This window comes from Phasianus colchicus, chromosome 2 (genome assembly GCF_987193195.1).
Source record: "Phasianus colchicus chromosome 2, bPhaCol1.hap1.1, whole genome shotgun sequence".
NCBI classification, from domain to species: domain Eukaryota; kingdom Metazoa; phylum Chordata; class Aves; order Galliformes; family Phasianidae; genus Phasianus; species Phasianus colchicus.
The window spans coordinates 48,854,735-48,882,562 of record NC_143437.1 but is presented as its reverse complement, the minus strand read 5'-3'; the positions used below and the strand labels follow the sequence as shown (position 1 = coordinate 48,882,562).

The following is a 27,828-nucleotide window of genomic DNA, read 5'->3' as shown; positions in this document are numbered from 1 at the left end:
ACAAGGCAAAGCAAAATTTCAAGAAGCTTAAAATGAGTTACAGAACTACTTTACAGATATTTTCAAGGAATCTTTCTCTTGTGAATAGTTACATAAGAAAACTATAGATACATTTCTATGAAAAATATAACAAGTAGAATGTCACAGAATGGGAAAAGAAAATCTCTTCTCTAAGATATCTTAAGAGAAAAGACGAGTGGATGCTTCATATAATCCAAGTAGGAGGAGTAAACTGGAAGAACAAAAATTAGATTTACTCAAAAAAAGGCAAGGAAGGAATGGTATTTTTATAGAGTTTCAGACAGACATGAGCCAGGCAAGACTGTATTCATCTAGCCAAGATGGAAAATGTTGCTGTAATAAAACTTGAAGTGACCTGAGCTTTATATACAAATGTATACAAATGACAATCTATCAGACAGAAAGAATCTGTCAGATACAAGATAGTCCCTAATGGGAAAAATGAGAGAGATGACAAATCAGAAAGGATGCCTGACACCTAAAGATCAGAGAGGCAGAGGCCAAGTGTTGTGTTTGGAGCTCCATATTAATTACATTGAACTTTCACTAAGTTCACAAAAGCATAGGTTAGAGAGAGACCAAGGTTTTAATATCTGTAGCTGGTGACTCTTGATTATAGCCAGGATTTAAATTTGCATTTGCACATGCTTTTAACTGCACAGATCAGATAACAGGGTGAGAGTGGTGGGGATTCAGAACAGAAGTCAGTGGATGAAAATATTGACAAAGAGTACAAATCCTGTAAAGAATATGCTAAAGGTTATGGAGGCAAACACAGATGAAAGAAAATTTCTGTACTGAATCCATCTTTTCCATTATTTCAGCCACTCAATCAGATTGTTTCATTACTTAGATAACAACAAAAATGGATCAAACAACTTTTGCACTCTTCCTGTAATGTTCTCCCAAACATGTGCTGTACAGGAAGGACTCCACTGACTCAGGCTTTGAATCATCTCTCTCCTTCCCTTTCAAACCTAGCAAATAATGCACAGATACCTTATAACAATCTCAAAAGGAAATATGCCTAAATCAATTTGGCATATAAAATTATTGTTAGCACTAACATGACATAAGCATTAAACTATTTATAATATCAGTACACCCCAGAGTCAGCAAATATCCCTATCAGGTAGGGTGAAGCAAGTATGTTATGCCTTAGAAACATATTTCTTATTATTTGAAAATTAATTCATTTTCTCCTCTAAAGTAATATGTAGCTCCAGTTGGACGAAATTCTTTCCTTTAATCCAGCAGAGATTAAGGTGTGCGAATCAACTGCTCAGATTCCATTTTAGTCAGAGCATGGAATTTTTAGCTGAGGGAAACCAAACTTTCAAAAGTTTCCCTAGCTCTTTTTCTTAGCTAAAAATGACACTACAGTTCTGTTCTTCAGTTTGAAGGTTTTTTTTCCTCATGGCATACATCATGAAATTTGGAACATATTAGTTAGTTATTGAAACTAAATTGCAATCTGTAATAGTTTTCCATAGCATAGTATTTTTACTTTCCTATGGTACAATTTTCTCTTAATTCTCTAAATAAAAAAAAAAAAAAAAGAAAAAACAGTTTTTCTGCTAGCAAAAATTTTGGTTCATTCACACAACTAATGGTTGCAGACAGTGAAGGCTCTGCCCTTGATGCTTTGCTGCCATTCCTCTATTGCACCTCACTTCCCCTGCAGTTATGTGGTGATATCAGAAGCATGGCTAGATCTAAGCTGCCTCACTCCATGCCTTTGGTCTGCACTGGAGTCACCAATGCCTGCACACAAGCTCTCTCCTGTCAACTCTGCTACCTCAGTCTTCAACAGAAGAACACTAACAGTAGCTAAGATTACTCTATCCTAACTAACTAGCCTTGCCACAGTCTTCTGCCAAATCCCTTGCTCATTATTCAACACTATTTCTCAAGGCTGAAATTCTTTATGACTTGAATTTGAATGGAGGCAACTAGAATTCCTGCTTTGATTTAGTGAAGACTGCCAGCTAAATTCCAGGATATTGTATGGCAGAAATATATATTTTTATCTCTCACTTAGAAACACCTAAATGCATCTCAGTAAGACTGGTTAAAAAAGACTGACTTAGGACAGCAACTTACAAATGTAACTCTAGTGGACAGGAGAAAAAAAACAAATTCAAATACATCAGATAATAACATAGATCCATCAGGATTTTCTTCCAGAATTATGGCTGGCTGCTTTAATAAACCAGTTCTAATTAATACTGACTATGAGGACTTTAGGTAAGTAGAAGTAATTATACGGATTAAAGTGATTAGTGTTTCAGATTTATATTGAATTTAATTTAGTTTGGCAACAAACTACAGATTATAAAAGGAATTTTTAGTTGCCTTTGAAATCAAGTATTTCCAGCTAAAGGTGACTTTCAGATGTTTTCCTTGTCTGATAAGTTATCAGATAATTTTCAGAGTTTTTCTTCCACTGTTCCTCTCCAGTCCCATACTGCTTAATTTATGACATACCATCAAATTGTAGCATCAGTGAGATGACTAAAAACTAAAAATTAATCTGATTGCAGTGGAAACAAATTAATTTACTTAAATAATTAACAGCAATACACAAACTGACCTGTCCAGTAATAGATTAGGTGCAAATAAAAGCTTTCCCGGGTGTTCCATGGAGCGCCAGACTAAGCCGATCATCAGTATCTCTAACCAGGCACATTCCAGTAGATGGACCTGATCATGGAGTGTTAAATCCACAAATCCTGAAAGAATAAATAGGAGACAGTAAAAATATTCCACTTTTGTAAGTGGAACAACATAATTCAGAGGACCAGATAAAAAAGTACCTTGGAGCTAGATAACAAAGAAGAAAAACAAAACAAAAAAAACAGATTTTGTCTTCTTCAAATGTTCTTGTTGAGTTTTGTGTACTGTTAGGTGCACTGTGTCTCCAATCTACAAAACATTTAACATTTTCTAGCCCATGGTTGTGCCCTGACTGCATCCTGTCCCAAGAGCTGGGCAAGAGCCAGTTGAGCACCACCATCTCTACATCTGTTCCTACTTGTCTGAAAAGCCAGACAGACACTGCTAAAAAGGAGCAGCCATCCACACCAATTTAATATTGCCTAAATCATGATGGTAGGAAAATAAGAAAATGCCTCTTAAAAAAATGAAAGGATAGCTCTGATCAACTAATACTAGAACATTTATACCAGCAAAATACTGTTCGACTTGTGAACCATTCATCATACTGTGCTATGTAATACTGATTTTAAAATAAAAAAAGATGGAATAAAAAAAAGAGCTCACAAAAACTTAGAAAATATGTTTTTTCAGAACAGTTGATGGTACAATTATTTTTAATGAAAACATTTAAAAGCTAATCAGTCCATTCGTACATAATCATTCAAAAAAAAAAAAAAAAAAAGTAAACAGCTCTGATGTTTCCTAAATAAAATTCACCTATCGTTCACTGGGAATGGATTTAGACAATTGCATTATCTGCATTATAAAGGCAGTAACTCTCTTTAAATAGTGGGGGTGGAGGGGAGGTTTCTTTTTTTCTTGTATTTTTCCATATAATACTGAAAGATGAGCTTCAGATGTTGCAGTGGTGGAATGGCATTTGACTGAGTCACCAAACAGCCTGAATCAGTACAACTGAAACTTAAAATAGTAACTTTATTAACAACAAAGCATTGATTACAGCACTCAGGAATGAGACTAGCAGAAAGAAATAGTTGTTTATACACAGAGAACAAACAACACTATTTTCCCTCCTAAGTATTGCTTTGGTATCACAGCATGTAATATGATGCTTTTATGTAAGACTGAAAACCACAGCAATGCAGAGATGTGCACACCAGTGTAGTATTTGAAGTTAACAGTCAGTGGATATCAGTCAGCAATACTGCCATCATTTCACATGGTTGTGCATCCTTCTGCAACAGATTTTTTTTTTACCGTTTCAGAAAGACTGAGTTTGTTGCTGCTGTGCTAATTTACTTTATCATAGAACTCTGCTCACTGTACAATATGCTGAATGCCAAAATGTTTGTCAGTAAAGTTAGAGTCACACCTTAAGTCTAGTTTCAATCCATATGCAAGAGCAAATTCACTTTAACTGGTCTTATTCTTCAAAGCGTATGAAAAAAACTTAAGGATAATATCAACAGATATTCAAATGTAGCTGCATCTTTGGGGAAAGATGGAGCTGTGTGCTATTGCAGAAAACAAACAGAACCTAACAAATCTCTTAGAACTTCAAACATTTGTTTAGCCATGTCTTTAGTACGCAAAACAGTAGCCCTTTTATCTTGTAGTTAAACTTAATAGAATCAGAGAAAGAAACTGAACACAAAATATAGATCTTTCAAGCTGAAAAGAAGCTGTATGCTACAGAGCTACCGAATGGTAAAGAATAGGAAAGACCTTTATACATGGAGATTCTTTTTGGAGTATAATTCTCTTTCCTCCCTTTAATTAATTCTTCAGACTATCTTGCTTTTATTGTGCCTTGTCTCAAATCCTTTCTAAGTCATAGATTTTTATTAGCTCTGTTTTTTCCCTGGGCCTGCATACAAAATTTCAGGTTGTGGAGGTTAAGTGATTTGGACAAAAACTAAAGAGAAAAGAACAAAAAAGAAATCACCTGTTTAGTAGAGAAGGGATATTTTGTTAGCCTGCTCCGAGAATAGAAAAATATTTCATAGAGATGATAAAATTGTTTAAAGTAGTTAGTTATGAATACTTTGCACTAAAATGTCCTAAAATAATCAACCATTCTTCATACCCAGAATATTAACTGTTATTTTAGTGAAGTTTCAGAAAATTAGGATGAAAAAGAAACTGATGATGTGCCTGTATTTAAAAGGATTAAACGATCCATAAGTCTGACATCTTTGGGCTCTTTAATAATAAAACAGCTAACACAAGAGCCTTGATTGCTGAAGGTGTAAATCTGTAATATAATAATGCACATCAACTTTAATTTGCAGAAATCTTATCAAATCAACTTGATGACTTTCATTATAAGTTTAGTTGATAAAAATAACAGTTTTGATGAAACAGGCTTTAACAAGATATTTATTTTCATAAAAACCCAAAACAGATTAACTGAATTAAAATATTTTAAATTACTTATGAAGAAGAGCAGTGAAGTATTTCTAGAACCCCATACAGCTTACTTCTTTACCCTAGCCATTTTTTTTCCATGATGACATAGGAAAAGGCAAAAATTGTAGTTAAGTTGGCATGATGGCATGTGGGGAATAATATAATAAACAGGTTAGTAATGTCAGCAACATAGATCCCTCATAAGCTTCATTAAAATAAAACAAAAAAGGAAAAAAATCCACCAATGTAAAGAGAGAAATTTTAAACCAAGAACATTAAACTTATATATAAAATTTAACAGTAACAATTCTGAAGAGAATTTGGAAATAATGGAGAATTTTTTGCAATATGAAACTGCATCTAAGAGACAAGGAATTTTATAAAACTCCATGGAAACTCGAAGAGGGTAATGAAGTTAGTCAAAGTACCCGTGCTACCTGATTCTGGTAACCATTCTTGGAAGATGAGAAGTTAGACAGAATGACTAAAAAAAAAAAAAAAAAGATCAAAATGATAAAACATTGAAAAACATGCCCTCTAGTGAGAAATACCAGGAATTTTGTTACACTTTAAGCCAAATAGGTTAAGGGGGTTAAAGGATTGCATTGTGTAAATATAAAGGCATTACAAAAGATAATGACATAACATACAGAAGCTCATACTTAAATGTGCTCCAAGCCAGACTAAAAATGAGGGGACTGTTGTTGACAAAAAGAAATAGTTATCATCTAAGCAACATAATAAGGTTCCATGAATTTGCTGTCATTCAAAATGCTATTCAAGATTTAATTATTATTTTTAAGAATACCCTTGTTCAAGCAAGATAATTCATAATAATATTACAAGAAGTTAAATTAAATGATGAATAAATCATTACTCACTTCATCATTCAGAGCATCCTGCACTTTAATGTTACCAAAATTATGTGTTGATGTTCACTTCACTGGTGATAAATTAACTGCAGTTTATATATGTAACCTACATCTGATTCCATCTGCCAGACTGACCAATTGCACGATGTTTTTATACATATGAAAACCCTTGTGTGGCCAAAAATCACAGAGCCATTCACACATCTTATGCTTGCCAGGAGCAAAACAGTTATGGATTAAAAGCCTTGTCTAGACCATTCCTATTTAAGTCACAGACAAATTAACAGTACTTTTGAGTGACTGCCAACACACAGCACTATAATTGTTCCATGAGCTCTTGTACATATGTGGAAATCCGAACTTCTGAAAAGCCAGAAAGGTGTTCTGAGCATTTAGCTAAGAGGTGGCAATTATATAGGTTATATGCAAAAAAAACCAAAACAAACAAACAAAAAAAAACCCACATCTGAAACTAAAACTAAACTGATTATACTTGCTAATATAAAGCAGCAGTGTGTTCCATATTTGCAACATGTTATCACTGACATCTCTCTTCCAGACAGTCAATACTGGAAGAAGCAGCCGGTCCATGGAAGAAAAACTATAAAAAGTTCTTCTTTGGTAAGCATGAGTCTCTAGAGGTGAAATTAGAGTTGGGAATCTAAAACTATATTGCTCCACCATCCTAAAAATAAAAATACTAAAAATAATAATAATAATAAAAAGGAAATTAAAAAAGGAAATAAACACATACAAAAGCAAATCTCTTTATAAACTGGGAATTGAGACATTGCTGAAAAGCACAGGTCACCATGAAGAAGCAGAAGGACTGCTGGAAGGAGTGTTAGGTGAAACACCACCACCACCATCACCATCATCAAACATACAAGTCTGACAACAACAGAGAAGAATTTAATGCACAAGACTTTTTTTTTTTTTTCTGTAGGGAGCAAGCAAAGCTCAGATGGTTTTCATCTATTGTTACTGTAACATACATTTATAACAATATACACAATATAAAGAAAGGGCGACCAGGAGGTTGAGGGAGGTGATTCTGCCCCTCTCCTCTGCTCTCTTGAGACACCACCTGGAGTACTGCAAGCAGTTCAGGAGCCCGCAACACAAGGACACTGAGTTATTGGAGTAGGTCCAGAGGAAAGCCATGAAGATGATCAGAGCACTTCCCCTTCAGCGACAGGCTGAGGGGATGGGTCTCTTCAGCCTGGAGAAGAGAAGGCTACAAGGTGTACCTACAGAAAATCTGGGGAGGGACTCTTTATAAGGGCATGTAGTGACAGGACAAGGGGAAATGGTTTTAAACTGGAAGAGGGTAGATTTATACTAGATAGTAGAAAGAAATTCTGTACTGTGAGCGTAGTGAAACACTGAAACAGGTTGCCCAGAGAGGTTGTGAATATCCCCTCCCTGGAAGCATTCAAGGCCATGCTGGATGGGGCTCTGAGCAACCCAGTCTAGTGGGAGGTGTCCCTCCCTATAGCAGGGGGTTGGAACTCAATGATCTTAAAGGTCCCTTCCAACCCAAATCATTCTATGATTCTATAATATGCAAAATAACTATCAGATATCTTGAAATTAATAAATTCACAATTTATCTTAATGTCTTCTGACTTAATAAGTAGCATTTGATGTTGTCAGAAACAATTTCCCTAATAATTAATATTCTCTAAGACTTGATGACTGTACATTTAACCCTACAACAGCAAATCCTCCACTGGGTATTTACTAACATTTGGAGATCTTTTAATTATCAGTATTCTGCAGCTTGCACTGATACTCTTAAGACACAATTATACAGTGCCTAGACTATTTCTATTCCCACAACAATAATCTTATTTTATTCATGTAATCCTACCTATTTGTTTATACCATATGTCTTAATTACCATGAGTACCTGAAACATAAATTTCAAGCAATTTTTGCAAGACAATTAACATTTTTCTATAAGGAATGACTCTGATTCCAAGTGCTTTGAGAGAAAGTAAATCAAAAGCAGTAAAAACCTTTTAAAGCAATATCAAAGGTCCATCTAGCAAAGTATCCGATTTTCAACAGCAATTGATACCAGATGCTTATGGCAGAACAAATAGCAGGACAAACATAAGGTCATGTTTCTAGAGAAAGATTTCTCAGGCTCAAGTAGTATGCAGCTCGGGGACTTTCAGAGCCCAAGATGGTCTTTTTGTACTTAATGACCCCCAAATTTTCTTCCTCCAAGTTTGTCCAGCTACTTTTTGAACCCATTTACACATGTATACTTTTAATCTACTTCTGATTTTTCATATACTCTGACAGTAATACACTCTCGTAAAAAGTTTCAAACTCTAAATTAGCACTGGAAATCACAATTTCCTACTATGGTTTATAGGAAAAAAAAATACTGAAAACACTGTAACTTTGATTTGGCACCTCTAATTATTTTAATGGGAGACACTGTCATTCCTCACATGAAAATTATCCTATTCATTGCTGCATTCATGCTGTCTTCTGAGCATTTTCAGTTCATCTATAGTCTTTTGGAGGTAGTGAAACTAGGACTGCACAGTTTTTAACCTAGGCTCATCTTCAACACCTTAATAAATTCAATATTATCTGCAATTTTTATCACCAATAGTCTTTTTTTTTTTTTTTCCAGATAACTTACATGCTGACCAATAGCTGGCCCAACTATCAGTTTCCAAATGTTCTCTCTTTTCTAAATCTCCAGTTTGCTTGCCTGGATAGTTTCTGACTTGGTAGCAACAGGATTTTTTATAGTCTCTTCTATAATAAAATAAATATAGCAAAGTATAATTTACAAAAACATCCTGAAAACATAGAACATTCTTACACCATGTCTTATACTTGCATACATGAACCTTTCTCTTTTTCTATCATTGCAGAGCTTTGAAAAGTAGTAGCTACAGAAAAAGGCTGTTATGTACAGCTCAGTACAATATTCCAGCTACGCAATGATTGTATAATAAGGCACATTTGAAACAAAACACTAATTAGATTGGCAAAGTAGTGACAAGCGCTGCTACCAGAGAGCTAGCAACCATTCAATAAAACAATCAAAATAAGATAGGCTTATACTGGCAAAAATATCTGCACAGGCGAAACAAACAAAAATAATTCCTACAGCAAGTTCTGTTCTCAAGAAACTCCCAGAAAATGGGAAAACAGTATCTGTTCCTCCCAACCTAAAATACTGAAAAAATCAATAGCTCAGCCATCGCTCTTCAATCAAAATGAGAAATTTGTGCTTGCTGTAGTGCCACCATGTCAGTCCTCAGTCTCTCCAAGAAGAGAAGTGACCCCATGTCCATGCATTTTTCCAGTACAAAAAAGACAGGGATCTCTTGGAAAGAGTCCAGCGGAGAGCCACAAAGATGGTGAAGGGCCTGGAGCATTTCCCCTATGAAGAAAGGCTAAGTGATCTGGGTCTGTTTAGCCTTGAGAAAAGAAGACTGAGAGGGGACCTGATCCAGGTCTATAAATATCTAAGGTGTGGGGGGCAGAGTGGCGAGGCCAGACTCTTTTCAGCAGTGTGCGGAGACAGGACAAGGGGAAATGGCCAGAAGCTGGAGCACAGGAAGTTCCGCACCAATGTGCGCAAGAACTTCTTTACGGTGAGGTGACGGAGCACTGGAACAGGCTGCCCAGGGAGGTTGTGGAGTCTCCTTCTCTGGAGATATTCAAGACCCGCCTGGACGCCTACCTGTGCGACCTGGTGTAGGGATCCTGCTTTGGCAGGGGGGCTGGACTCGATGATCTCTGGAGGTCCCTTCCAACCCCTACGATTCTGTGATTCTGTGATTTTGGTCTGAACTTGCACGGAATGCTCAGAATTCTCAACCCTTAAGACTACGCCATGAAACCATTTACTGTTGCTGAAATGTGCCTGAAACTTGCACTGTGACCATATACAACAGCTCTGCCCATACACAACAACAGCAGGGCAAATAATAGTTCAAGAAGAAGCGAGACAGAGAATCATAAACACTATTTTTCTCCAATCTCAGCATTCACAAGGCTATTTTTGTAATGCTGCTTATTCCTACTTTATTCCATAGATGTTCGGGCCAAAATTATAGTGAATTTTTGTTAAGTTCTCCTTCCTCAGAATACATAAAGAATGGAATGGGCATATTGCCTTAATGTTTTATACTACTGAAATATTTTAAATCAAGATGTATTTTGAGGTCTGAAGATCAAAAAGCTCTACAATCCAACATTATGGATTCAAATATTCTGTTAAAAAATAGTCTTGTATATTCATTTTCTGAAGGAAAATTACTTTTGTTTCTGTTGATAGAGACAGACAAAAAATAGTTAAATTTCACTGTGTTCCTGAGAGAAAAGTCTGAAAGGCAAACACCAAGCAAGCAGCACACTTTGTAGTCTCTTTCATAATTCTCTATTTCTGTTGCCTGTGTGATTATATCAAAATATCAATGCAAATGTATAAGTTGTCTCTTCTAAACCTTAAAAATCTGTCAGAAATGAAAAGAGATTAGAGAAAAGAGCATCTGCTGTTAATTACTGGAGTTCCTTTTAAAAATATACTTTTATACAAATATACATTTCCCTCTTAAAACTTGAATAGCTCTAAACCAATTCCTGCACAATAACAATCACAATTTACAACCATAAACAAAGCCTGAGTTTGGGATGTTGCAGGCATTACATTTGTAACGTTTATTTAGGATCCCATTCCTAGGGACTTGTCAATCTGGTCAATTTTCTTCCACTTAAATGCCACACTATGACAATTCAAAAATGCATTTCTCAGATGAATGAGAACCATTTCTAACATTTTGTAGGAACGTGTAGGATTTGATTGCCTGGAAAACCTGCCCCAAGCTGGTGGTCAGGCCATGTCTCCAAAACTTGAGGTTCTTCCCTCTTTGGGCTCTCCCTTGTATGGACACAGTCTGGAGAGAGCCTGGGTTGAAAATGAACCTCCAGCCATGGCTGGAAGGGAGCACCACTGTAGCCAGCAATTGTTTTAACGTCCCAGCTTTCTTTGTGTGCTTTTATTTTGCAACTGTTTCACTCTGTTAACTAAGATTATTCCAGAAAACGCATTAGCACCACCAGTTAACACAAATATTTTGAGGCCTTCCATCAGGGACCACAATAAAAGTAATCAGCACTCACATAGCACTTTGCATTTTCAAAGGACAGTAAAGCCATTAAACATTATTAAATGTATTTTATAGACAGAACACAAAGAGGTTAAGTGCCTCATCCAGGAGGCAGCAAGATTAGGATGGAGGGGTGGCAGGCTCTTAGTGCACACTCTAATCTTTTCAGCACAAAATCCTTGCGATGGAGAAGCTCCTTGAACTCAAGTGCAAGATCTATTTTTCTTGCACAACAGCAAAATGGAGAAAAATCAGAAAAAACGAACTTTCCTCAAAGAGGTACAGGAAATAAAGTGCTACCAAATTAGAATTAAGGGAAAACTGTTTAGGTTATGAGTAGAAAATCTGCCTCCAGTGCATTAAATAAGCATGAAAACTTTCTTGGTTTTAATATGCTCTATAGTCTAGGAAAGGTAACCACCTGTATTTGAACTTCCTAGACCTTCTCCATTTATACAATCATTTTAAAGTTGTTAATAATAATAATAATAACAACAACAACAACAGTAATATCAGTACAAGATTATTATTAGTGAAGATTGCCTGCTACTTTACTAGCAAGAGTTTATTATGTTGTCTTTATAAAGCAAGAAGAGATATGTGCATATATTTTCCATACCAAAAGCAGCACTTCAAAAGAGCAACAAATATGTTCATTACTGCACAACACTTTCTTACAAAACTCATTATTTAAAGCATGTTAACTATTATTCATGCCTAGACTGTAACCTGAATGTCTAAGACTCAGGCTACACTTTAACAGTAAGATGGGTTCCTTTATCACTGAGAGCTGTGCTTTCTCTCAGGGAGTTCAAGCTTGCAAATTAAAAAGTAGAGGACATTATCTGCATACTGAAAATAGGAGAATGAAACCTGGTCCTAGTGATATTAAGTGCAAGGATAGACCATCAACTACATGAAAAGGCTTGCATCATATCCTCTGAATCTTTCCCTACAAAAGTGAGAGAAGATGCTACACAAAATTTATTAGTTGCAGACTAAATTATGCAGAATTAAATAATATATCTTTCTTTTTTTCCTCTGCAACAGTTAATTTCATTATCCTAAATTTCTGTCAATACTCCAATACTCAGACCAATCACAAGTAGTTTTGATGACTTTTTGTGGGTTTTTTTGTTGTTTTTTTTTCGTTTGATTTTGTTTGTTTTGGTTTTTTAATTTATAATGCTTTTTGAGAGGTCACTACTATGCAAAATGTTTCCCATCAAAAACAGATCCAGCTAAAATAATCCTCGAGGCTGGCTATGCATTCCTGCCTGACTTTTATGAACACAAAAGACACACTCATAAATACAAGCTGTCCTCTTCACCTCATTCTGCTCCCCATCTCTCCCCACTAGGCTGCCACTCTCCTGGTGTATGCTATTGGTTTAACTGTTCTCATCTAATGGATGAAATAACGCAGCAAGGAGAAGCAATGAAAGGCAAGCAACAGGCAGCCAAGGAACACCAGCTACCTTGGATGAACCCTTGGTGTAAACCTGCTCCAAGATTTGAGGTCATGTCCAGAATGACTCAGATTTTTTTTGCATGCCCAGCTACATCCAGGAGACCTCCTTACTAAAGTACATTTGTGGTCCAACCACAATCAATTGTAAATAAGAAGTGGTTTTGTGACTATAAAGAACAATCATTTGAACAAAAGCTCTCCTTAAGCAATTACTCATCAAGTTTTTAAGAAAATATATAATCACTGGAGGGGGACCAAATGAAGCAGACGAGTAGACACTTTCTCAGCACTCTAAATGACCTTAGCATGCTTCAATACACAGTTATCAGAAGAGGTATTTAAAAACAAAGATCAGATGGTAAGACTTCCTAGTTTGCTAGTGGTATTTGCTGTGGCCTTGGCTCATGAAAAAGTTTGTGAAAACCCTCAGGGCAGACAAAGGCAGTGCAGGTATGCTACAGGTGCTACTGGCTGATGGGTGTCAGGATAGGACAAGTGAATGAGACTTGGTTAAAGTGAGTCTAGAGACTCAGTTTAAATACAGGCAGTTTGCTTTAAATTCTCTGTACCTCAGTTTCTCCACAAATACTAGGGAATAAAAATATGTCCTTTGTTCTGTTTTTGATTCTTTCTGTTCCACTGATTAGAAGAGCCACACGAAGGACCTGACGGCTGTTATTACTCTTCCTACAGCATTTTGGATAGAGATAAAATTTCAAGGTAACACAGTGACCACCATCAGCTATTCTTCTATACTAGCATTATTTACTTCTGAAGCAACTAGAAGCCAAAAGTAATAACTGTTAGCTTAGTTGACTGTTTGGTACGCCCAGAATCTTGTTTCTATCTTCTAAGCTATACTCAATTTACTTTTTTAAAAAAAAACTCTTTGTGAATTAAATTTACACTGTTTCAATTTCAATCTTTATCCACAGCTGGAAGTTTGATAAATACTAGTTGTACATTTAACATCTATTTTGACTACAATTTTCAGAGGATTAAATTGGGAGGGCTCCCTGCTCCTCTCCTTCATTCATAAAAAACCCCCACCAGGTTTTCTGCTCCACAGTCTATTTCATCCCAGAATCTACATACAGTACTTACTACTGAACCGATTACATTCATTTCAGAAACATCTGGGACTAGCAGAAAAGTGAATTATTTGGCAACTCAAGGAAAAGAAGGAAAAACTGTCAAGTCTATACAGAACTTGAAGATTAGACTGCTTCAAGACTACAAATAGAAACTGCTCAGAACATAATGTGCTGTACCCAAGAAATGAAGCATAGCCTCAGAGTTCATGGTCTGGTCATTCTTTATAGTCATTAGGAAATAAAACTAGCTCAACTGAGGCACCTGCGTCCATTTTATTTCTTCAGATTGTCCAGTATTAGAGAAGTCGTATTTTTTGCCTATAGCACTTGTATGTGAGTAACAGAAACAACATATGTATATGTATCACTTTGTGTTCCTTATGTTGTTATACCTATACCAAAACAGAAACGTAAGCATACATAAATAGGGCTCGTATTTTCCCCTTTTCAAGTTTTCTCCTCCTATACTTTTTTCTCCCTCCATGACTGGTTTTGAACAGAACCCAATCTCTGAAAAAATTATCCAAGAAATTGTAATGACACATCAAAGAGAAGAAAGACAGCAAAATTAATTGCAGCAATTTCCTTTAACCACTACAACAACAAAAGCATTTTAGCAGCTGTGTGGGAGTGTCACCATATGACAGAGCAAAGGAATACATTACAAGGAAATCAAGACACTGGAATGCAGCTGGCCATTTATATTCATTTTCTTGTCCAGGGAAACCTAATAAGTTAGCAAGCAGCATGTTCCCAGAAAACACATCATTCACTTAAAGCTCCTTTTTTGCACACTCTTCAATAGATAACAAATCCAAGGAATCTTTCAGTGCCTGCTGAGCCTCAGGCAACCAAAAGAAATTTGTTGAATAGACCAGACTTCTATCTGAACACAAAACATATGCATTGCGCTCAGAACAACCACCTCATCCTGAAGTTTCTATACTACTACTGCTGAGACACTGCACTGAAATTGGACCTGGTTGGAAGCTATCTGATAGAATATTTATATTGGTAAGCAGCAGGTTGACAAGCCTAAAAGGCTCTGGAGAACTTGTCAAATTTCATTAAATAAAAATAAACAAATAAATACAGGTTGAATTCTAGGAGGGAATGTGCATCTCTCTTAGCTATCTTAGTTTCCATCACTCCACCTACTTCTCTTCAACATTGTGAAAGTTACCTAAACTTCAATGAAAACTAGGACCTTTTTTTCCATGTTCTCTTGTTTTCATTTTAAGTCAGAAACAAAAATACTCCAAGTTTTAATTAAATGTATTCCTTTTACCTGAAATGCTTCATTTTACCTGAAACAGTTCTTATTTAGCAAAAAGATTTTTTAAATGTCCTTTTGCATTGAATGGAAATGGTTCTTTTTTATTGTTTGGAACTGTCATGAAACAAAGATATTAATTATTCACACGACTCTGATGGAGACATCTGGAAAAGTTTTGGAACTGTTTAAGATCATCCAAGCTAACTGAACCTATAAACCCTATCTGTCATCCTTTGTCAGGACTGGAAAGTTGCATGGAATTCCACTACTTAAAAATATCACACTATTATCTTCTAATAACTACAACTGCAGAAATTAAAGATTAGAAGAAAAATGTGCAAATTCAGCAAGTTTCCTCTGAAATTATAATTTTATGTTTTTTTCCAGCTATTAAAAAATGGTACCTTATATCTCATTTACAGAGAAAATATTTCCTTTAATTTTATTTTTGCTTTCACCTGATATGGAATGGGAATTTGACAAATAAAAATAAAACCTTTAGTTAGGGTCAAGAAATGGAGCCACACTTTGGACACAGTCTTGGAGATTGTTTTATGACAAGTATTACCATATTAAACCCTGAAGACACACTTTGAGCGCAACATAGACCTTTGCAGGCTACAGGCTCCTGTCCTCAGAGGTAGAAAAAACTGTAGTTGGTGTAGGAGCAATGAAGCAGCAAATATAATCTGACTGTTACCTACATGATGTTGTAAACATTCCTGCTTAAATGTACTTCTATTTCTATAAACATCAGTTACTCTTAATCTGAAGCTGAGGGACACAGTGTCATATAAGTAATAAAGTAGAAATCTCATCAGAATTATACTGAAATATTCAGGAAAGCACGATAATTCTGACATCCCAGTACTGAGTGATTTCAGAGTTGTCAGACTTACTGACAAGCTAATACCACTGTCTCCCACCTACTCAGCATCAACATTTAAAAATACTCCACAACATTACTCATAAATGAAATATCTCCTAGGAAAGTTGGTAAAAATTACTCACTGTCAGCTGAAGAAAAGCAGATCTCCATTCATCAGACAGTGACAATAGAGTTTTACCAAAATCTCTCCAAAGGCCTACCACTGGTAAACAAGGTACAAAACTTCATCTGGAGTTTAAAAAAAAAAAGACCACTTTGACTGAACTGTCTGCTGGAGGGAGATAGTAGAGAAATATACTTATGTTGCCTGGCAATCTCTCATTCTAATGTCAGGATCTTTCTCGAACACTTGAGTACAAGTGGTCCCTTCAAAATCAACAACAAAAATGTATAGAGTGGAAACAAGGCTGAGAAACATAGCAGATTTCAAACAAGTTACATATTTTAATACACTACAATATTTCAGACTTATCTGTAATTCATTTTTTCTTAGAGGTACTTAATGATATCAAAAATCAATTCTCAAGATAGCTTTGCATAACACTTGGATAAAGCAGAAAGTAAAATTCCTGTGAGATGTAAGAGACAGCATGGCAAAGAGAGGCATACTGATGAGGCACAAAGCAGGAAAACATGGAGCATTATACTAAGAACATGCAGATTTAATTCCTATTTGTACCTGTAGGCTAAGAATCTCCTGATTTTTGTTTCACAGTAGGGAAATTTAGCATGCTTCATAGCATTCCCATGCAGCAGACAAAGTCCTCTAATCGCAGTTTAGGCATCAATAAACTGTGGCACATTAGAAGGGAGTTATACACAACTGTTATGCACGGAGAAGCTTTGGCTAAGCCAGGAACAGTAGTAGCGATCCCAGCAGTAAGGCAACATTCTTTCCAAAAGGTCCAGAGTAAAATAACACAACTCTGCATGTGTGCTTGGAGAAAAAAAAATAAATGCGCATTTGGTATTCCTATCAGGCAATGTTTCTATGCCTTTGTGTTTATATGAATACCAAGGGGGTATAAAAATGGAGCCAAAAGAGGCATCCATAATTATGTTAGGTTTTCACTGGCACCACTTTTATATCAGCTGAAAACCTGCTCATCTAAAGAGCTTTTAAAACATGGAATATGATACCCAATTAATACCGGTGGTTTATTGCACTGTCATTTATTGAAATATAAGAGACTTCCTTTTCTGCTTGCAAGACTCTGGCCAGCAGAAGACTAAAACTTATTTGCCCTTTCCAAAAAGTTTTCTACATGCCTTTGTCACTTCAGGTCACTATTTGCTACCTATACAGTCCACACTCAGCCCAAAGAACTTCCATAAGATTTTGGTGCCTTCCTGGAATACAAGTACAGAGGAACAACTGCTCAAAAATATGCATGAGAATAGACAACCACGGAGTAAACCAACAGAAATCAAAGGCAGACGTTTCCACTACTGTCAGACTTGCGAAGTTAAATGAATGGCCAGTCTTTACTACTTGGGGAGTCTCCTGTATCCCAGGGCTGGAAGTAATTCTAAGAACTCTGATCCTTTATGAACTACAATACATCCTGATAAACCCATTTGTGGTCTTCTTTATCCTTTCAAATCAAGGAGTAATGGGAAATTTCCATACTTCCTCCTCGTTTTGATTCTCCAGCCCCTCACAGTTCTGACATTCTATTTCAGAACATATTTCAGAACGTTTAGATTGAGCAAAAATAAAGTAGAAAATTATATATCTACTTGGTCCTGCAGTGTAAAGACTACAAATACTGTCAGTAACTACATTTTTGCCATTTGTATGGGCAAGACCAGAAAAGATCTATCTATCGAAGTTGAAATAGACATTAAACTGGAAAAAGACTTGAGTTTGAACTATAATTCACCACTGGCAGTACGGACAATGTGAGTACTTCCCTTTCTAGCTTCCTTATCTTAATACTTAACATAATTGATAAAATATTGATGAGATATAATATTATTTGGAAAGTTCTAATTAGCCTAGGATGCCACATTCCCTATTTTATGAATCAAGAAAATTAAGATATCTTTAATATTAATTTTTTTAATCACCTCAAATGCTTCAGAATATAACTTAGTGGGGAACGCATCAGTTTGCCTAGAGTCTAAGTGAGACTTTGAACTGCAATACTTATTATATATTAGCTTTATTTCTGCATCTAATAGCATCCTACTGGATTAACTAGGTAACCAAAAGAACTGCAGAGTTCACCAACATACCCAGCAGTGCTAAAGTGGGGAAAGAGAACAGGACAACGAGTCACATTCAAGATCTTCATTCCTCCCTCCTGGTTGTAAGACTCTTCAAGAGGCTTACAAATCTACAGGTCTAGAACCAAGCTCTAGTTACAATAAAAAATGATTATTCTCCATCTCCTTGCTGTGGTGGACAAGCTACATTTATTAGAAGAAACAGCACTTTCCATAAGGAAGAAAGGAGACAACGTTTTCTTACAGCCACTCAGACAAGAGGAAAATTCTGGAGATTTTTCATTCACCATTCCACTGTGGGATATGCTTTCACTAGCTTGAATTCTCAGCAGTTCAAAACTAACAGACAGACAAAACAACACACTCTTTACACACATAGTTCATTTCCTGGGAAGATATTCAGAGAAAATAAATGAACTGTATAACAGATGTGTCATATAATTCACCACTGTAATGATACAGGCAGGGCAAGGGCCTATCCAGAAAAAGCCTACAATAAATCTTTCCTAATTATTTCTTAAAAACCCTTACATATCCAATATAAGTACTTAGTGAATGGCTCACTTGAACAGAAAACTAATACAGATAACATACATAAAACCTCTAAGATGGAATTACAGCTGATTATGTTCAGAGATGTAATACTGGAAAGAAATTAAAAGATTAGACTGAAGTTATTAAAATCAAGTAAAAAGGGCCAATTTATGTGAATTATGTGAACAGGGAACAATGAGTATGTGTGCATGCGCATACATATCGCATCAGTGCTTTCCAACAATTGCATATTCTTTTTGTAAATTATTTTAAGAAATAAATAAATCAGGAAGGATTATTACTTACTGTTTACTTAGAGTGGAAATTAATGAGCATTTCTTGGAAAGCACCAGGGTTCAGCATAGCTGAAACCTCAAAGACATATGTTCATCCAAGAGTGTAAATTACTTATCAACTAATGGAACATACCAGAAAATGATTTCATAAAAAGTTCACTACATTTAGAAATAAAATCTTACAATTTAAGCATTTCATGCTGTTAAGTTTAGGCTAAAAATATCAAAAATATTACTACAGATGCTTATATTTGTGTCTTTCTTGCCAAAAATCAATAGAATTCCAGCCTCTAATTTTTATTATGAAATGAACGTACACTTTACTGAGTGTACAATTAACTCCATTATATAAGGATTTCTTTTGTTAAAAGAATGTTAGATCCTTCTTACTTGTTGGGTGTTATTTTCTATCTATCACTATATGACAAAAAAAGGTAAATAAGATTACTTAAATGTATATTATACCTCGGAAATCAAACACGAAAGGGCTGAGCAGAGTCAGCCTTGTAGTAGCATTTTAGGTCCTGGTGTCCAAACCACTGTGTATAAAAAGAACTTCATATAACCTTATGAAATGTATTTACATATATGCATACTTGTAGAAACAGAGATTTACAGGTTAAGTTCATATTCAGATTTAAATTTCTATTTAAACATATATACATTTCAGAGATGAAATTTTAGAAGATGAGATTTTAGATGAAAATATGTATTTGAGCTCTAAATGAGGCTATTTAAAAATGAAAAATTACCAAAAATAGAAGACACTTATTGTGCTGAACTAATAAATGGGTGACTTTGGAAGCCTTTACTGATTGTTTTTCAAACTATTTTCTTCCAGAAACAAAGGGAAGTAAAACTTCTCTGGGAGACCAAACATTATAGCATTTAAAATGATGTACTGGTATTTATTTCTACTTGTATTCATTTTTGCATAAATATTATGAAAAAATGTTGTTATCTAGTTTCCATTTTTCTAAACATGAGAAACACATGCATCTGAAATGTGTGTATTCACCTCCGTCTTAACAAAAACACATTTAATTAGAGGAGCGACAGCCATTTTTTCATCCTATGCACAGACAGTTATAACTACCGCTGTGAAGAGCAAGTATAAGACAGTTTCTGTGATTTCTATAAATTTATAAACTTTTATCTTATTATAGCTTTTGTAAATCTGAGATGCCTAGAAGGCTGTATACCATGCTTCATTTAACCGTTTTTGACAGTCACCTCTCTATGCAAAGTCACCTCCATGAACGAGAGGACAGTATAACACTTTCTAGGAGTTACAGTGTAAGAATGAATAACTGGCATTTATCATGCTATTGAAAAAAATATCACCTTCCTTCTCTATAAGAAGAGATCTTAACTGTAGTCACAGAACTTTGCTAAAAATGAATACAAGCAAATGCACTCATCTAACAGCATCAACTCATGACTTTAGAATCTCATTCTTCTGGACAAAGAAATGTAATCTGGAAAGCTGCATAATTAGCTTTAGGACTTTATGAGAAAATTTACTAAAAATTAAAAAATTATTAAAAATTGCAAGCTGTGCATTAGAAAACCCTCAAGGATATACTTCTGAGCTTATTCAAAGACTTTATTTATTTCTGATAAGGAGCACCACCTAATGAAATCTATTAATATTCCTACCACGTAAACCAACAAGCAGAATATGTCATCAGACACAGCAAGGGAAGCATTTACGTCAAGGTCCTTGTGCAACAAGGAAACTGGGGAATCAGTCACTACCTGGTCAAAGAAGACCGGTGATTTACCTCTAATCATGCCAAAGCAATACAGCATTTCTATCTATACATATTTATCTCTGTAACATATTCCTTATAGTCATCCATAAGGCAAGCTGAGGATGCTGGTGGGCTTGAAAAACACTAGTTATGCATCAGATAGAGGAAGGAAACAAATAGTAATTTTTGTTAATTTGTGTACATAAAAATATTTCACCTTAGGATTTGACTTATCCTCATGTATCGATGCCTGTGATCTAGTTAACTGCGTCAGTTCATCTTCCTCTACATTTCTTGGGCATATTGCTTTCAGCAAAATATCCCTACCAAAACTTCTCCCATACCAACACACAGCCCTCTTATCTCAAAAGCCTCTCACAAGTCACATGCATAAGCCCTGGGCTGCACCTCAGAAGTGCTCAGGTCCAAGCTGGGCAGTATTGGTAGTGCACACAGTACACCACTCTAACCCTGAGGAGTAACATCAGAAAATTTTAATTTTAAATGTCATTTCAGAAATCCAGTCAAGATGTAACTTCATGTTAAAAATTTAGGGATGAAAAAATGTGATAGAAAGATACTTCATGTTATTAACAGCCAACTATTCATACGCCTAAAAGACTTAATCTAAATATAGAAACCTTCATGATGAAAAGTCAACCTGGGGCAGTGGATTTCTAATTAACTACTTTTTTCCTCCTCACTCTGTTTCCCCTGCTTGGAAAGTTATGCAAGTGAATTATCCCGTTTGAACATATTCTCATAGTCCACACTGCCATGAAGCTCCTGGGGGAAGAGTGTGGCATGAAGCTTGAAGACTATAGTTTAAAAGAACTTGGACTGGGATAGCAAGTAGACAATATCCCAAGACTCTTCTTGGGGGGGGAAGGAAACAACCAAACAGTTCATCTTCAAAGTGCAGCTGAGCAAATTTCTATCTTCCATCAGGAGCCCAAAAATGAGTAAGAGTCCCAGGAAGTTAATACAACTGAGAATCAGCCAGATGAACCTATCTTCTTCCTCTGATCCTGTTCCATTTGCTGTCTACTTTTTCTCTCTGTTTGAGAATCTTTGATGGTCAGCTTGCTAACCTTAGACCTGATGCTCTTCTCTACACTCCTAGGGACTCCCTAGAGTTTGAAAACCCTTGCATTAGGATACCTCTTATATTTCTAATATCACAGTTGTTACTCAAACTCTGGTCCTTTCTTCTCTTGCAATTACTGTCTTCTATCTTATTATATCAGCTATTGAAAGCACTGTCTGTTTATATTTTCGATCCCACACATCCCTGCAGCCAAAGCCTAAGTAATTTTCTGAACATTTCTGCTGAACTGTTCCTTCTCCACTTTGGCATTTTGCAGTCTGACACAAGCTCTCAATGCATATAACTTCCCCCAGTTCTCCCTGCCTTTTAGTATCAGCGTCTTCTCCTTGGGCTTCTGACAACAAACCACTGCACCACACAGTCTCTACTTCAAATTTCTCTGCAAGACAAAATACACCTTCCTGCATTTCAAAAGCACTAACAGACAAAGACAAATCTATAAATAGTCACAGTAAAAGCTAAAGTGCCTCATACAGCACCCAGAAGCTGGAGGAGGTGGACAGAAAGGGAGCTTGTTTGTTTTTTAGCAAAATATAGACATGAAAGACTAATGATTCCTCCCAGATTGAGAAAATAAAGATAGAAAGCTTTCATTTTATATTCAATAATTTTAACTTACTCTGCTGTCTAAGACAATCATGAATTGAATTCAAACAATAACTGACTACTTTATTCCATTATAAGAATTGATTCTTATCTCTTACACTCATGGCAGTTAATTGAAACTTCACAGAAATTAATTTAACAAGAAACATCCATAAAGTAAGATCCAGGCACTGGCTATCATTTCTCTTTCACTTACAGATGTATTTTCCTCCTTTATTTTCACCCTATGAAGTCAGGGGAGCAGTCAGACTATCACTTCAACACATTAAAGTAGCTGATAAGCTGAAGGTTTTTTTCTGATAATGTTGTTACAAATCTCGACAGCAAACCCACTAGTCAAAGAATACACTATAAGGCAGATATTATGGGAGGTTTATTTTAAAACAGTATTACAGCTATATAAAGCAGTTCCTTTTTAAGCCAAGTGCAAACCACTACCAGGAGGACCACTAAACTTATAAACTCTGAAAACTGCCCCACACTTAAAGACATCTAGAGTTATTAAGACACATCATTCCTGTTAAAGACTGCTTTCTTTCCAATATGAGCTTACTTTTTTTTTTATATATATAATTTTTTTTCCCCCAAGGTTTGGTGTCACTGAAGTACAGTGTAAAATTGTGGCTATTGTTGGCCTTCTTACACACTGTTCCTAACTTAACAAACAGAACAGTTTAGAAGGTCAAATAAGAAAACAATATCTTAAGAAAATAGCAACTTCTGTGGCTTTGAAATGAAAAAAAAAAAAAAAAAAAATCAGTGCCAGAATGTTTATCTCCTCGGTTCATGAAGCCATAAAATAAGTACAGCACCGTGAATCATCTCAAAACTTCAAAGCTTGTATGCCCAGTGTACCATTTTAGGCCTATTATGTTGTACAGTTACTGTACTTGTAGTAAATAGTTATACAAGGCTGTAGCAGCAGTGCCAAAGATTTCACCCATACAGTAAAATCTCCTTAAAGCTACACTCTTTACCATAAGCTCACTGTGTGAACTCACTGTCTTTTATTATCTCAAGAGCCTCTCCCCAAAAAGCTGTTGACTGTTACACTGACAATACCAGCTTCCTTTCCAGAATACAGAACAGCAGATATAGATATTACGATATACACAGTAAGTGAATAATAAAACATAGCGAATAAATTCCTTTTACATATCAGTATTTCCATAGAAAAGGAAATCAATGGCTTTGCTCATTGCATAGGAGACTGCCAGAAAAATTTGCTAAGCTATAAAAGAAAAAACCCTCCATCTATAAAATTGAAGGTGGTAGCATATCCCAAGACATTAAGCAAGCCAAGAAGAAAATAGAAAATCATATTTATAGGTAATACAAGATTCAAAATAAGCAACATGGTTACTTACCTACTCTGATACCTGTTTATGTGTGATTTTTAGCAATTTGTCCCAATTAATCGGTAACAGGCTCAATTTACATATGTATAAAAAGTCTAACCCATTGCAATCTGTTTGCACCTGCCTGGTGTGCAGCTGCTCATTATTCCATCTGGCTGGGTTAATCAGAAGGCACCACTACTGTCTTAAAGAGGCCATCTGGGAGGATTTAAGCCAAAATACCCATTAGGCCATGTAAAGAAAAGTCCTGTGAGGCATTTGAATTTTTTGTGTATGTCATAGGACATTGTACAAGTTTTTTGCACGTGTTATCTGGCAAACCCATTCATATCGGTGGCCAAGGTTTCAAAGGAAAATTAAAACAGTTTTTATGCACTTGGCCTATTATGAAGTGCATTGTCATGGGAGAAATTTGTTATGACTTCAATTAACAACTGTTTTATACTTCAATACTGAAGACTGTTCTGTAAGTTTATGTATGACAAGCTGCTGTAGTTCTCTTCTCCACAGCAATTTGTTAACTTCATCAAGATTGCAGAGTCAAGTTAAGTCAATATGTTAACACTAAGTCAAAAGTTTGAACTAACAGTGAACAAGATAGATACAGTAAAAATTTGTATCAGTCGTCATCTTCCAAATCAGGATGTGTCTGCAAAGACACTCTTTTTGTTTTGGAGACTCTCCTCAGCATGGATCCACAACAGATCTCTGCCTCTGTTGTATTAGGCAGCCCATTACAATTTCATTTTCATTATTACTTTTTGTAAATAGATGTACTTCTACCCAGTCAATTTTTTGAAGAGCTGTTTCTTCTTCTCTACCACCAGAAAGACTGCCTGACCAAAATAAAGACTTCACTAGTTGCCTTGACACACTTGCTCTTCTTAAAGACTGCATGGCAATATAAACTCTAAACATGATCCCAAAAGTCTTTACACTTAGTTTTATGCTGCATCTTCACTTTCTGCACTTTTAATATCAGTTTCTTCTGTCCTCAACAAATATGCTCTCAAACCTTGTACTCCTTTGCTCCTGCTTTTCCATCAACTAAGAGCCTGCATTTAAGAAAATGAATTTGTATAATGTTTCCAAGGCTTGAGAGATGTACATAGGAGATGTTTCCTGCAGTCGCTTCTTGCTACTGGTAAAAAACTCATTCGCTCTTCAGAAAAAAAGATGCTTTTACCCTGGCTTCTGAAGCTTGAAACCTTAGTAAATCAGCTGAGAAAATAACTGAGCAGAATCCCATAATGCAGTTGTATAAAATACTTTACTTAACAGAAAAAATAGTTACTCCATTTCTCTGTTTAAATATAACGTATATGAAAATCCTCCCTAAGCAGTATTATATAGTTTCTAGTAATAAAATAGTATTCAAAAGCAACATGCTGCAGAGATGAAAATATAACCTACATTGGCAGCCATATTTCTCTGAAAGCTATTGTAAGCACATTATAGCAGGAGGAAACTTCAGCAAACAACCCAAGCAAGAGTCCTATCTTTGAAAGATGATTGTTATATCATTGTTATAAAGAAAGATGATTGTTATATTAAGACCCTTTTTTCTTTTTTATTCTTTTTTAATTAAGTTCTATTTTATATCAAAATTCACTTGTCAGAGTGCTTATTCATGTATATACACCGTATTAGTTCCTCTGTAGGAGCTATTCTAGCACTTAACAGGCAAATAAAATACTTTGGGTGTACATAAATAGTTGATACATTCCGAAGTTTTCTTAGGAAACAAAGAATGTATTCGGTAAAGTAAACTGAGTTTTGATCTTTAGTGGATGTAATTGTTTTGTGACAAGTAGTTTTATGGAGATCTCTGGACAAAAAATAGATCTAAGTTCCCTAACACTGTTGCTATAATTTGATTTATTACATTAACTATCCAAATAAAATATTATAGAAGACAAATGTTTCCAGATAGAAAACATAGTGAATTTAGAATGTAGCATATTCATGTTCCATGTAAATTGATAGTTTGTAACAGAGTTAAATTAATTATGTCTCTAAAATCAGGAGAAATGTCATTTGAATTTAGCTGGGTTTGTATTGTATAGCTTTAACACTATGGACATATGTTTATCTTTCACAACTATCTAGACATGATCCAAAGCACACCAAATTAACAGGAAAACTTGTTCTTGAATTGAACAGGCTGTGAGTCAGGCCTTAACCACTGCAACTTTATTAAAAAATAATAATAATGATGAAATTCTCAGATGATTTCTTATAATGTATGATGAGAAATGGAACACTCACAGGTTCTCATTGATCATAGCTGGAGTCCACAAAGTGACATGTGAAAAGTGCTAAGAAGGGAACCCATGAGGACTGGAAAAGACTCAGATCTTATGGGTTAGTGATTTGCCAGAAAGAGTCTTGCCAAATATAAATGAAGAAAACCAGAAAAATGGCATAACTCAAGCAATGCTGTTGAGGTGATGCACTCTGTAATAGTGAGTGATAGATGCAGAAGTGTTCCTCAATATTTCTTTGTAAGACAGCTACACAGTTTTAATGAAATAAACAGCTACAGTAAAAATTTAAGAGATCAAAATTCCAGTGAACTTTGAAGTATATATTACTGTGTATGCTGTTTATGTAAAGTAAAATTACAATATGTGCAATACATTTTTAATAAGCATTAAAATGTTGATTTCTGAAATTAAACCGTGTAGACTGACATTTTAAAAGATGATGTACCTTAAAACTGTCATCTCATTTCATTGATATTAATTAATTAAACTATATGATGGAATGTGCAACATATATTCAACCAAAATAGTCTCACAATTCTAAAATTCTCTTCTAGAACCAAGAGGTTAAACCTAAGCAACCCAGATGTAACAAAGTGATAAAGACAAAAACTTTCAGTTCCAATGGTAAAAAAAAGTATTCAGGAAAAAAAAATGTGTTTCTGTATGATTTTTCAGACAAAAAAATTACGGAAGGTCTCTAACTTATGGACAAAAAGGTAAATTTACAAATAAATAATACTAATATTATTGCTCTTGTTGGAAATGCTGATTTAATGGCAGATATTTCAAAAAGCTGAGCAACCTTAATTTCAAAAGGGGTGTAGATAATGAATATGATTAGATCAAATAGACTAGATTCCATTTTTGTTATTCTACTTCAGTTTTAAGAGTTTCTGTTTGTTATGTGTTGCTTTTTTAAAAAAAAATTGGAAAACACTTCATATTCCCAAAACTGTACAATATTTAATAGTGCAGGGAAAGTAGGGAAAGTAAAATTAATGTACTTGTTGTATATGCCGAACATTTTTTTGGATTTTTTTTCACGTTGAGCTTTTTATAGTTCATTGGAACTTTCTTTCCTTACCTGGAACTCTCTTTGCCCAGTTGATCATGTGCACTAATTCTCTGTCTGCAAGGTTGGTCAACAGCGTCATCATAGATGCTTCGTTGAATGGTCTATTGGGGTCATATTCAGAGTAAACTATAGGTGGCTCAGCTTCCAGCAAGGCACTGACCATCTGTTCTGCTGTCAGAGACAGGGCTGGACTGTTCTTCTTGTTATGTTTTACCACTAGTGGACTTGTCCAAAGGGTGGGAGCTCGCAGCTCTGTAGAAGAAGCCTCCCCGTTCCTGGAATCCCGTTCCTCTCTTTGACGTTTCTGTTTCATCATTCGCCCACCTCTGCGGTCTTTCCGGATTCCTAGAGACACACAAGAATATAATGAACTCCTTTCCTTGAACACAGGCATTACATAAATTTGGCCTCAGCCAATTAGGAGCTGCTGTTCATAGGCCAGTGGAGTATTAACTCCTGGTTTACTTTGTCAAGGCTTCTTCCTATATGTGGAATCTTACATGAGTAGTTGGAGAGAAAAAGTATTTTAAAAAGTATAGTATCAGAAATAGGAAGTAACTGGAAATGAGTAAATATTTTTTACAGCACAAACCCTAATGTCATGTCCTAACCTCTAGTATATAACTTTTCAACAATTGATCAATAGCAATTTCATGACCTGAGCAGGCTACATGTATCATAGAAACAGCTCTCAAAAAAAAGTTTTCCTCAAGTTTACCAATTCTAACTAAACACCAAGCTAT

At 35.4% G+C, this 27,828-nt stretch overlaps 1 protein-coding gene across 2 annotated transcripts in view; it reads right to left on the bottom strand.

Annotated features, from left to right (window-relative positions):
• The window catches only part of ESR1 (estrogen receptor 1), a 176,413-nt gene that overhangs the window by 22,672 nt on the left and 125,913 nt on the right, over nt 1–27,828 (bottom strand). For both annotated transcript variants that reach the window (XM_090135600.1, XM_031611893.2), the window contains exons 6-7: nt 27,095–27,430; nt 2,615–2,753 (exon numbers count right to left, since the gene is read on the bottom strand). In XM_090135600.1, coding sequence (XP_089991726.1) covers nt 2,615–2,753; nt 27,095–27,430 — 475 coding nt within the window. The remainder of the gene's footprint in view (nt 1–2,614; nt 2,754–27,094; nt 27,431–27,828) is intronic.